The following is a 13,111-nucleotide window of genomic DNA, read 5'->3' as shown; positions in this document are numbered from 1 at the left end:
CTCTACACACACTAGTAACATGTAGCAGCCTTGACAGTAGGTGCTACATGTTACTAGAGTGATACTTACAATGCCTCTCTGGCTTTAGCTGAGGAATGCTAGCAACTGGCATGGCTGCAGTGAGTATGCACAAGCAAAAATACACACCGGATATGTACACAGTTGCTTCTGTATGTCCATCTCAGTATGTGGTTGGTTCTATTTTAAACTAGAGCCTAAAAGAGCCCAGACTTATTATTAACATAAACCCAAACACACAATTTAGCCCAGTCAAGGCTGTCCTTCACACAGTTAAACAAATTATAATTCACACAGTCTTTAGTTCCTATTGTATTTAAATGCACATTAAATTCACTTGACAGGAACTTAAGTATCAGCTTTGGACTGGTGAAATTAGTCTAATTGCATGTGATAGCTGAATGGAGTTGCAGCTTATCTCTGCCACCTACTCAGTCTCTCTCGGTCCTCCTGGCGCTCCTGTAATTCTCCTCGTTTGACTTGGACCTTCAGAGAAAAGGGATCATGAGCACATAACCATGTCTTGAAGTTGACTCCAAAGAAGATAAGCAATCATTCTCATCTGCTCCCTTTTCCTTGTTTCAATCAACCACTCTGCTTGCAAGAGGCTTGTGTTTAGAGACAAACTATGAGATCACTAGTGTGACATTGACCATCACTCTAAAACACAAAGAAGCAATCATGCATATAGAAACACACAATCATGAAGAAACAACATGTGCAAACACACAAAGCCACACTTATTATATCTTTGCCAATTTCTGCAAGTAATTTCAGGGTAGCGTTGTTGTTGCTTTTGGGTTTTCTTGATCCAGCTATTAAAGCGGTCTATTGGCAGTTTGGCTGGCAAAGCTATAGATTATTTCAGGCTTCAGCATACGAGCCAGCACATACCAGAAACCACTGTAATTACAAGATCTAGTCAGTCTTTTGAATAGCAATGGCAACCAGATCCTTGATGTGGTCAAAGACAAGAGGGAAGGCGAGGCTCCGCAAGTTAAAATAGAACTGTCCACATGGAGTTGATTTGAGGTTTTCTATATGGGAGCCCTGGAGAGGGCCTGCATAAATAATGAAGTCAGTTCAAGCCAATGGAAAAAGACCATTGCGTGCAGCTCTGTTACGGAAAAAACAGTTCTCACTTGGCCACAATATTACATATATCACTGCTGTACAATCAAACAGAAATAGATGAGACAGAACTACTGTTAAGACAACATTCAAGATAGCTCCACTTCTCTTTCACATGAAAAGCAAATTAACTGATAACATGCATCCACAAGTTTTTCAATCCAGTACTTGAAATTTTACACAGTAGACAAAGAGTGAACATAGCATATATAACTCTAAAATGTCCATGCAACACATGAAAGCCTTTTCCTGGAGCAGAAGAGGTTAGTTTTACAAAGATGTTTTAGTCTGCTCAGTTGTGTTGGGAGGTCTGCATTTAACTTACACAGTTACAAGAAAATAAAAACAGATTTTTGTCAGGACATCTTTGGTTTTGCTAAAAACATTTTGTTTTCTGTTTCTGTCTGTATTTCCAGTAAAATGTTCCAGTAATGGTAATATTCTGCCATTTTCTGCAAAAGCAAAACTGAGCTAAGTGTTTTGATGTGGTTACATGGTCAACTGAGGTTTTGAGTTTAGAGAATGATTTTACAGTGTTTCCCACCAACCCGTTCTCATCCCAGGGGGTCAAGTACTGCTGTTTTGTTAAAGCCTGTATCTCTCAGATTTTAAGTGTCATCTGGCATCTGTGCGCTCGCACATCTGCCGCAGAAAAATAACAAAATGCTGCCAGCAAATGCCATCTGGAACATTTATTTGTGAACAAATGATGAGCAACTTCTTTGAAAGCTGGACGGACAGTTGGGGGAAAGAATGTCATAGGACCTAAATTTGAGACCGGTTTTCTTATCTCTTCACTTCCTCGTTTTCTGCCTCGTTTTCCCTCATTACTTTTTACCTCTAGTCACGATTTCCCTCTTGGGCACGGAAACTACTTGGTTACCTTTAGGAAAGACTTGACTTTGTTTACACTACAATATGTCCTAATGTTGACCCAACACATTGCGTAAATATACAGTTCCATTGTCTTCTGGCCTATTTTTGACACCAAGGGGTCCTACTGAAATGATAACAAAAACCACAATGCCAGAGTGAGAACAGGCTGTTCCCACACCTAAACCTTGTTTTATATATGGCAGCCAATTCACAATTCAATTTAGGTTCTATAATTGTTCAATTTTTGTTTAGTTGTGGAGCTGTGCACAGAACATTGATTGGACTTTTTCTGACACAACACACACCAGCCTCTCCTCTCTGCACACACTCTGAAACAAAGGCCAAAGTGTAATTATTTTATATGTAAAAATAGCTCAAATTCTTGTGCATATCTGATCTATGAATCTGACTGTCTAGATTATAATAACAGTCCCAGTCTGTTCTTGTGAATCTGGCTCCAGACCAGACAGATTCAGGACCTCAGGGATAGACACAGGTTTACTGCTTTGAAAAGACAACAGAAATCTATGACCTGCTACTTATTCAACAAGTTCTTTGGACCATGATATGACGTTTAAACCAAGAATGCCTCCAAATGGACTAGGTGTTGTCAGAGACTGAAAACATCTTGCAGAAGTGTTGGTGCAGTTACCTTTAACTCCCACATAACCATGTCACACTGGCATCCAATAAAATGCCTTAAGATCCTTGCACAATCAGACTCAAAGGTTATTAACAATTCTGACATTCCCCTCAGAAACATGTGAGTCTAGAGAGAAATTTGACACTCTCCAAAGCTGTGATGACAGATTGGGTAGGAAAACTTTAAAGGACTGGTTGAGTTCCACAGTGTCTCACTCTTCCTTAGAAACTGAGAATATGTTGCATATTAAATGTTAGTCAGTCGCTGCTCTATGTTTTGTAACTTATTGTATCGGAACCTCCAATGTCACAAGCAAGAAAATGAGTGCTTTGTCCTGGATAAAAGTCACTCTGTACAGTAGTACAAATAGAATGATTGCACAGTGGGATGGAGGAAGAGAAGTGGCACCAAAATGTTCTAATATTCCAGCATGACACAGTAATGAAGAGAAATACAAATATATAGAATAATCTTATCGCTTATATTTCTTTTCTTATCCATTTTTGATTGATCACTCATTTCTTGGTAGCAATCCTTCCATTGTACTTCCCCCTGACTGCCTCTGTATCTCGTTGTCTCTTTGAGCCCCCTCTATCCCTGGGCCTCCAGGTGTAATCAGAAGAAGCACAATGTGCTGGTTAAAAGAAAGCTTCCAGGCTAGGTTGTCGGAGGAAAACTAAAGGAAGGAGACTGAAAAACCGAGGGAAAAAGAATATGATGCTGGTGAAATTTACACTTTAGAGAGGCAAAGGAAGTGCTAATGAGGAGTGGTGGCAGCAGAGCTGAGCAGGCTAGTTGCATGAGAGCAGTATTATGAGGTTGAGTGGGGAGGGAAAAGATGAGGGTGTGGTAGTAGAAGTGGTTGGAGGAGGGTGGCTTATAATAGGCTTTTGATTTTTTCTTCTATACTCAATGGACACGAGACCAGATGGTATTCTCATTGAGGGAATATGAGGCAAATGAGAATTAGAGGCTGGCTGGCAGGGAGGGAATGGCGGTCCCCTTAGGACCCTTACACCACACACTCGTTGCTTTTATTTCTTGTAACACATGGAGTATAAAAATCAGACATATCTAATCTCCTTGACTGAAAGAGAAATCCTACAAAAATCCTACGCGGAAATTTTCAAATGTCAACAAGATGAAGTGGTTAAAGGCAGATGATGTGGTCACCTCACTGTGTTATGAAACAGCTTTTACAAGTGAAACACAGGAGGGATAAGGGAAGAAAACTAAAGCTGTTTGGTAAGAAAATCTGACTTTATAATACACATTTGGCATTTGTAAGAAACCAAACAGCTTAAAAATCTGTAGAAAATTCATGAGATTCTGATGATTGGAATTGTGGCTAGACCTCCTGCCTCCATGAACTACTCCTTACAAATCACAAACAAATGGAGCGAACAAAATACATTGCAGTTAACATTATCAACCTACTAGATTCAGCTAAGCATTGGAAGTAAAGAAATATGTCTCAAACATCTTTCGCATTACATTAACTTTCATGACGCACTTGGCTTTAGATTTTTTGTGTGTTTTTGTGTACATCGTACATCTACAGCTGCCAACTTCGCCATTTTATCATTAGATGTGACAACTTTTCAGACACTTATCGTGGATTTTTTTGGTAAATGTGTTATTTATTTATTTGCATCAAGCTTGCGACCTTTTGGACAAACTGTCTCCAGTGTAACTGAGGCATTGAGTTCTTGCCTCACCAATGAGGAACACTTCTTTCTATTTCTGATTTACTCACTTAGTATAAACAGCAGCACCGTTAAATGAGCTGTTATTATTGTGAAAAAAAAGAGACATTCTGTCTCCTCTGACCTTTGCTCTAAATGATAATTTTATATGCAGATTTTGTGAAATCATAGAACATCTGCTGTCTTTAACTCATGCGCATGTAGATTTTATCAGATGAAATTGCTGTTGTAATGAAATAAACACTGTACAAATAGATTTTGGCAAAATATCCAGAGTCAAAACATGGCTATTATGGAAAGTTCTACACCTTGACTGACAGCTGTTTGAAAGGTTTGAGATGGCAGAGGACCAAACTTTGCAATGCATAGTATGAAGTCTTTTAAAACTTCTTAGAGCCTCTATTTAGCACTAAGAATTTTCATGCACACTGAATTACTTATAGTCAGTTATGTGACCACTGATATTTCCCAAGAAGGCAAGCCTTCCTGACCCTCATGATTTCTGCTATGCTGTTATAACAAGTGCAGTACTATCGCTGAAAGCAAACAGAAACTCAGTCTTTCAATACTAGAACTGAAACCAGCCGTCATCGGTAAAGTAGTATGACTGAGAGGAACACACATAGTGCAGATAACATTGTTGCTGTTGTGTAGGAGTTCCCTCAAATGCTGAAATTGCAAATCAGCGCTCTGCAGTGATGCACAGTGCTAGATAACAGCAAAGCTGGAAACGGATGCCTCGGAGCTGAGCTTAAGTTTGAAGCGCAGTTAATTACGGACACTGTGTACAGTAATTACAAAGAGAGACGGATAAAATCGGCACTCAAGCCCGACTAAAAGCTTTGTGATGGCTTTGAAGTGTGATGGGACTGTGGAGCAGCAGAGCTGCATATCAGAACATGCTTCTGGGGGTAGATGACTGTTTGCAGGCCGAGTCCCAAACGTATGGCAGTTATGAACACAAATGGGCTGAGATGCGAGAGGCCACTGAAACCCTCAACAACCAATTATCCACCTGTTCTCAACAGCTGAGTGCAGTTTCATCAATGCGGGAGACAGTCTTATTTAAAAGTCAATCAGTTAGTCACAGGGGAGCAGGTCGCACATCTGTCAGTCTGCCGCCCAGCTCGCATCACTCGCATCCCTAAACAGACAACTGGAAAAAATCTGTCTTTGCATTTGAAAACAGTAATTACACTCACACTATACACTACAAATAGAAACATCTAAATGAAGCTGAAGTGATAAATCCATTAGTAAACAAAGATTATTCTGTGTGGGAGGAAGTTTTAATAGGTTGGTAATATTTCAAACAATGAAATCAAATTGTGTATTTTATCTGTTTTATGTGAGCGTAAATTAAATATTTACTGGGTTTCTGGGATTTTTTATTAGACAAAGCATGAAGTGTGAAGATGCCAATGTGCATTGTGAGAGGATTTAAATTTCTTCATTCTTTTCTTAAGAGTGGAAATGAAACAGATAGCTTATTATTGAGAAAATAATTAGGTGATTTAATAGTAAAGAATGAAAAAAGCTTCTATGGATGCTAAAACAGCCATTTCTTTTATTTCTATATCTTTTAGTTTAAAATGTGATGATAATATATGCTGTTGAAAATCTAAATATCTGTTATCTTCATGGTTACATTAAAACCTGCCCCTAAGAATTAGATTTTTGTGTTAACAGTGAGTCATATGATTTCTGATGAAAAGAAAAGTGTTTACTTGTTCTGAAATGATCACAGTGAGGATTGAGATTTCTGCAGCTTTAAGCTGCTTTAAGCTCCCTGTTTTGGTTCATAGCCCCCCCCCCAAAAAAAGGAAAAAAATTGTTGGCAGCTGTTCCCTGTACAGGAGCTCATACAAACCAGTTGCATTGCATTAAATGGTGGAGAGCCAATGTTAACACATGACTGAGGAGAGGAGTTTAACAAAAAAAAAGTCTAGATTGTTTTTTCTCAAACAAACAGCGGTGAATATTGAGCGTACAGAATTTGATGAGCACTTGAAGGCAATGTTTCTGCTGGATGTAAAGGAGCGCAATTGTCTGCTCACACACACTCAAACAACAAATCGAAAGTATCCAAACATTGTGTAAGATTTTGTAGGGCTACATTAGAAACAAATGTCAGGCACCACAAACAATACCTGATTTCATGTGCAGGTGAGGACAGAAAGTGCTCCTCTTTATCCAACACCATGTGACATATTTCTCAGACCTGAAGAAGATGAATGGCTGTCTTCACGCAGCACTTCCACCAGAAATACATGGGGCAGGTCCACCATCAAAAATGCCTCAGCAATATCTCTGAAAACCGACTTATTTTGGTCGAAAAGCTTAGTGTGTAACCCACGGAAACACAAGACAAACATGGAAGCTAATGATACTCATACAAGAAGAGAACATCTGGATGAATGTCAGTAAAACATGAATTCATCAGCACTTTGAGCACCTAATGTGACCTGGAAGTCTAATTATTTCTGTATCACACCAAAACAAGAAAACCATCACATTGATTTGCAGTGTCAACATTAATGTAAACAGCTAATGAGAGTGCTGTCTCAAGAGTTGGTAATGACAAGACATCTTATCTGCAGGTCCTCAGCTCATTAAACTCTGTATACAAAGTGGAAGTATGGTGAGTCTAATCTACTGGTGTAAATATTATCTAATAGCAATCATGTGAGTAAAGTTCATGGGATGATTCCATCGAGAATATCATACAATATCCATACACAAAATCTAACATTCATATGATCTGCTACACACGTCTGCTGCAATCATCATTAATGACCAAACTATTGTACTAAATCCCCAGCTCACATCCTGTAAAGGTTAACAAATTCTCGTTGCAGTAGTCAAAATACATCACTTAATTGGTGTGGCAGTGGAGCCAGAGGGGTCTCCATCGTACTTTATTTTAAACAGCCTTATTTGAGGGATGCCAACGTTCTTCTTCTTTTTTTTTTTTTTGTTGTTGCCATGACTGAGAGAGGGAAATAATGTCTTATGGCTCAGGTTGTCATTGTGAACCCCCGTTGACGCTGGATGTATAAGCTATGTCAGCACGCTGTGAAGGAGGTTTATTCAGCCAAGGCAAAAATATTTATACTTATTTATTGCAAGCCGTTATAAAAGCCCTGATTTAAGCCGGAAAATAGTGCTCTCCCCACCCCCCCATTATCAGAATCAACCTGCAAGGCAAAAGCTCCCCCAGGAATATAAATGCTGTGAGGTGTTATATCAAATTGTGAGGACGGCACATGCCAGACAGCGCAACATAAAATAGGGTGACTGCCTACTTACAAGAGTGAGCAAAGATTCTTCAGTGCATTGAATGCCCATTGGAGGAATCAAAACTTCTTGTCCACTCAACACCAAAAGGGGTCACATAGCGAAACTTCCTACCCCCACTTAGAAAAAGATGGAAAACTTACCACCCCCATGTCAAGCTGTTCAGTAGTCAAAGAAGGAGCCGCTGCATTCAACGGTAAAAACCACAATATCGGCATCAACAGCAGCATCTCAGGGGAGATATTCCTCATCCACATGTGGACAACTGAAGAAATCATGATGCCCTATGACAGGTTGATCCTGCAGGGCTCAGACACCAACCCCGACAGCCGCATCCACGGGATAAATCACACACCGACTCTATGAAACCTGCCCGAGTAAGTCTACCTCACTGTTGAGCGCAAACACGTAAAACACATGAAAACCGGTGGCGGTAGGGACGTTCAAGATTTTCAAGTTTGACTTTAACAAAACGTCACTTTTAATGTTCAACTAAGGGATCCTGATCAGTGGAAACACACTGTGTACTCTTGGCTCATATAAAGTCCATTTGAGGTAAATATCCAAGCAGTGAGACGTGCGCGCTCCGCTCCTGACTGTGCAGTCTCGAGCAGTGAGAAGCGAAAGCAGCTGCCTGAGGTTTTGTTCCGAACTGAGGAGACCGCTCGTTGACGCACACAGCGTGGAGCGGATAGCCCACAAGATTCAAAGAGGAGGGAATGAGGTATGAGGAGGAGGGGAGTGCAGAGCCTTTCTCAGCCCATGTGCAGACTGGTGAATTTATGACGTGCGTCCTGCGTAATCTGAGTCCGGGGGGTGTTATGGTTTGGTCTCGAACCACAGTTTGTCAGTGTTGCTCTATCATCGTCAAGAGTGAAACGTGTCGATGTTAAGTGGGTATAATATGCCTCGGAAGGAACTCGGTTTTGAACCAGTGGACTGCTGGGATTTCTTTTTATCTGTATTAGAAATATTACACAAACATAATAAGAAATCTGAATTCAGAATTTTTCTCCAAAGCATGAGACCGGGGGGCTTGTTGTTACTGTTACTTCTGCATTTCGGTGCTGTTGCGTGCCTCTAACTTGGGAAAAGAAGGCATCAATCTAGTAAAACGTTAATCTTGCCCATGGGCAGCTGCTTAGCAGTGGAGCCAGTAGGGTCTTAAGATTTGAGTCAACTAGGCAATGCTAAATTGCCATCTTCAGGGACCTCGAGAGGAAAAATATTTATGGAACCACTTTGTTCTCCTGAATGTAACTGTTTCCTCCTCTTCTCCTGGTCAGTATATTTGGTCCTTAAAGAAAGTAAGGAATGGGAAACCTGTCAATAGTTAGCCTAACCCTAAAAGTTATTGGGCTAGTTTGCTGTTGGGGATGGTGGGTTACAACCTTTGTTCACATTGAAATATACAGAAAATTTTCCCAATGGAAAACAAATATACTTATTTTAAACACCCTGAATTTGCTTCTGGCAACATCCTAGAGAGCCTACACACTTGTAATTTTGGGGGAAAAATATGATGATATAGTTGCAATAACCAGTATAGATAACATGCTATCTATGGACCCCTTGGAATAAACTATAATACTATGGTTACTCTCTGACTTTTACGTACAATGTGCTTCTCAAAGTTTAGGAAGGATCCTTTACCTCTTGCAGAAGGCTAGTTCCTGATGTCAAGGATCCTTTAAAGGACTCAGTCTATTATTCTGTCTTTGGATTCTATTAAAAAAGTTTGACACGTTTGACAGGAGGAAAAAAAAATGTTCCCACTTTTTATGAAGAATGGGGGAGACAGTCATCGAAAACAAAGCCTTAAAAAATACAGCATATTCATTTTAGATATTGAAAATGGTCATGTCCAACTGAATTTGGCAGAGACATCACAAAGGCAGGTCATATCTCAGCAAAGGTTTTACGCCTTGTGTCGAAACTTCGTGTGTGAACTCACCTTCTCATCTACAGTTTGTCATGGAAAAAAGTGGGATTCGATCATCATACTAATCTCAAAAGGTATTTCTTAAAATTTGTATAATATCTACTTTATGTTTTTGTTATTATCTTTATCAGTTTGTGCAACCATGCTTTTAACTTAATTGGATCCAGTCGCTATGGCAACTGCTCTCTGAACTGCTTGGCCCCTGCATCACAGATGTACTCACATTTGTAATTATTAAAATATCTATAATATTTAATAAGTTTTGAAAAGTGAGTTTTGATGTGAGGAAATGTGTCTTTGATGCTGGAATAATTAGCATGAATTTATCCTGGTTCAAGAGGAGATGAGGTCTTAAGTATAAGAAGCAAAAGCAACTCAGAGATGTCAACAGACAGGAATGGAAACAAAGGGATTTATTATGTTTTTTACAGTTAAAACTTTAAACACAGCCTCAAGTCACATGACTGTTTAGATAGCTCCTTTACTGTATCATCAATGGCAGGTCTGAAATTTGATCATAGCCATCAGTATGTCAGTTTTTTTTATTAATTCAAACCTCAGTTGATCAGAATTATGTATATAGTCTGTACACTATCATCTTTGTGCTCTTTAAGTACATGCAAATATTTTAGATAAATCAGTTATTCAGAAAAAGGGGGCAAACACCATTACAAATGATTGTGTACAAGAAAACATACAGATTTCTTTGTGAAAATGTGTGCATTTTTAAAAAGAGTTTAACTACACACAATGCAATATACATAATAGCAGAAGGTAGGTCAGTGAAGTAGAGAAACTGCTTATGTCTCTGAAAAGCATGGATATTTTGTTTTGTATCTCTCATTACTCCTCTATTTTCACCATATTTGAACAAACATCAGAGGAAAGAAAAAACTATATGCTGAGCTGCAGAGATAATTATTCCAAAAATAAATAAATATGTTATCTGGCGGCTCCTTTCGTCTTTGTAGAAAATACTAAATCACTTATGTATTATTTCTTGCATGGTATTAAAATCCACGAGGCAATGAAGGTACATGTTGCAATAATTAGTCATTACTAAGAGCTACATGCCCCTGTAGTATATGTTAACTAACAAATTAGCAGACTGATCAGTTGATACTATTGAAATAGAATAAAATCTTTAGACCTTTAGATAATATTCTGAGGGTGAGAATTCTTCTTCATGCCCTCATCTTTAGCAAGGATAGACATATATCCACAAATTAACTCTCCCTAAAATATTCATTTGTCAACTGTGGAAAAAGACATGAAAAACATTTTTTCACAGCAGAATTAAGTTTTCCGTGTTAGTGTTGCTTCCAGTCTCAGTAAAATTGGTCACCAGCCGCTGCATTACGATAATTGTAGCATCTGAATGTTGAGACTCTCAGCATGCCTGCCGGCACAAAGAAGCTTCAGTCATTCATTTTTACATTAAGGTAAGGTTAAAACATGCATTTCTCCATCTTATCATGCTGTGCACATTTTACCTGAAGTGTTTCACCATCTTCAGACTATTTTTTTCTTTGAAGTGTTACCCATTTCCTTGATCAGATTATATAATTATTGGAAAAACCCATTGGCCAGAGTGGACATGGGCTGAATTGAGTTTTCCTTTGTGCTATTGTTAATGCACTGAATTTAAATATTTGTTGTAGCACCTTTTGCCAAGCTGACTACAGACATCTTGAATTTCCATGTTAACATCTCTAAAGACATATTGATATTCCATCTAATCTAATTTTTTCCATTGCTGTGATGATGGCCACACAACTCAAGGTTGTGAGAATCCACGAGCCAGGAAGTAATGTCATGTTGGCTACATATGACTTTTACATATAACCTATGTTTGCCCAATCAGATCATTTGTCTCATTGACCTTACAGCTGGAATTTACTAATGGATCAGTTCTCTAAAAATGTTATTTCAACTTAACACTGTTCATTTGTTGGTTCTGTTGCTCTAAAAACTAAAGATAGCACAAGATTGTTTCCTATTACTTCACACAATGTTTCGTTTTTAGTGTTTTATTTATCTTTTTTTTTTAAAGACTGCAAACTTGAATGCAAATACCATTTAAATATCAAATGTACTGCAAGTAAGCATTTCCGAAAGTGTTTATTTAACTTATTTAACTTGACTTTAAAATCAGTTATGGCAACTGATCACTTATAATTAATCAATTTATGCTGCTTTAAAAGCATCTCACTCTATTTCTTCATCTCCTTATTCTTATTAGTCCCATTCAAATTCTCTATTTCCCAGCCTTACCTTTTCATAGACTTAAATGTGCAACATTTGTAGAGTCCACAAGTGCTCGGGGCTGCACACCATTAAATATACAGTGAGAATACATAAGGAGTCCCTCACAGTCTTTCTCAGCCTTTATATTCACTATCTGTGTGTGGGATTTGCTTTAGAACATAATCCATAATTCATATGATTGTCATTTAATATTGGGATTGCAGAGGAAGCACAAAATAGTCAACAATCAAATATACAACAAATAGAAAACAAAGAATTTTGATGTGAACCTTGATTAACTTTGGAAACAGGTAAATTGCTAGTGGTTAGTTGTCTGGCCTTTTGAAGACCATCCAAGAAATTACATTCAGACATACATACATACATCAAAGGATGCATCCTACTGACACTGATAAACCCTTCTATTTGTGTGTACATGTAAACTATGGGGTGAACTGTCATGGGAGGGGGTTAACTGCCATGATTGTACTAGCAGTGAGTGTGTACTCACCAAACTTATCTTGGCTTGTCCATACTTCACCATAATTGGACTGACACCTGTGGGAGGCACTCCTTATAAAAGGCCTGGGTGATTACTGATGCCCTACTCAGACTGCTTACATTTGGGGCTTACATTGCTGTGTACAGGTCAAGGGAACTTTTTTTTTGTCTTTGAGAATGAAAACACCAAGATCATCAAATGTAAACGCAGTCTCCAAAAGGTGAAAGGGTGAGTGTAATGGAAAAAGGCATTGGTGATTTTTGCTTGCTTTTGCAGCACATGACTTTCAGCTTCCCTCCTATTTGTAAATAGAGGTAGGTTGCATTTGGCAATTATGGGATTATTCACAGGAGACCAACCTCATCTAAAAGAAAAAATGTGAAATAGTCACAAAACAAAAATCTTTGTTTACACTACAGTGAACTTTGTGATCCTGTATATTTGTTTCGTGCCTCCCAACACAACTTTCAAAGTGCTGTATCTGACGTGATATGTTATCCCAGTGTTTATTTGCCATGATGTTTTCAGACAACATGGATTCATAAACCAAGAACGCAAGAAAACTACTTAGTTTAGGAAAATATCATGGTTTTGGATCACATTCAAGTATCACAATGGTTACCAAACGCTACAAAGGTTAATTTTTCAGTTGCGTCCAACAAACGGTAGCTATTTCAGTTTTTTTTTTCAGATGGGCTGCAAATGTAAGTGTGTGACCAAAACAAAATGCTGACAGCATAAAATGGAAT

At 38.5% G+C, this 13,111-nt stretch overlaps 2 protein-coding genes across 2 annotated transcripts in view; both read right to left on the bottom strand.

Annotated features, from left to right (window-relative positions):
* LOC140277442 (matrix metalloproteinase-17-like) overlaps positions 1 to 8,368 on the bottom strand; it is a 62,838-nt gene extending 54,470 nt beyond the window's left edge. The window contains exon 1 of the mRNA XM_072372469.1: positions 7,815 to 8,368. Within this exon, the coding sequence (XP_072228570.1) occupies positions 7,815 to 7,949 (135 nt within the window). The 5' untranslated portion in view covers positions 7,950 to 8,368. The remainder of the gene's footprint in view (positions 1 to 7,814) is intronic.
* Positions 1 to 13,111, bottom strand: part of LOC140277444 (cytochrome P450 26B1-like) — a 452,169-nt gene that overhangs the window by 7,799 nt on the left and 431,259 nt on the right. The window lies entirely within an intron of this gene.

Source organism: Leuresthes tenuis, unplaced genomic scaffold (genome assembly GCF_036924035.1).
Source record: "Leuresthes tenuis unplaced genomic scaffold, fLeuTen1.0.hap1 SCAF_19, whole genome shotgun sequence".
Lineage (NCBI taxonomy): Eukaryota > Metazoa > Chordata > Actinopteri > Atheriniformes > Atherinopsidae > Leuresthes > Leuresthes tenuis.
This window is presented reverse-complemented; position numbering and strand designations above follow the sequence as displayed.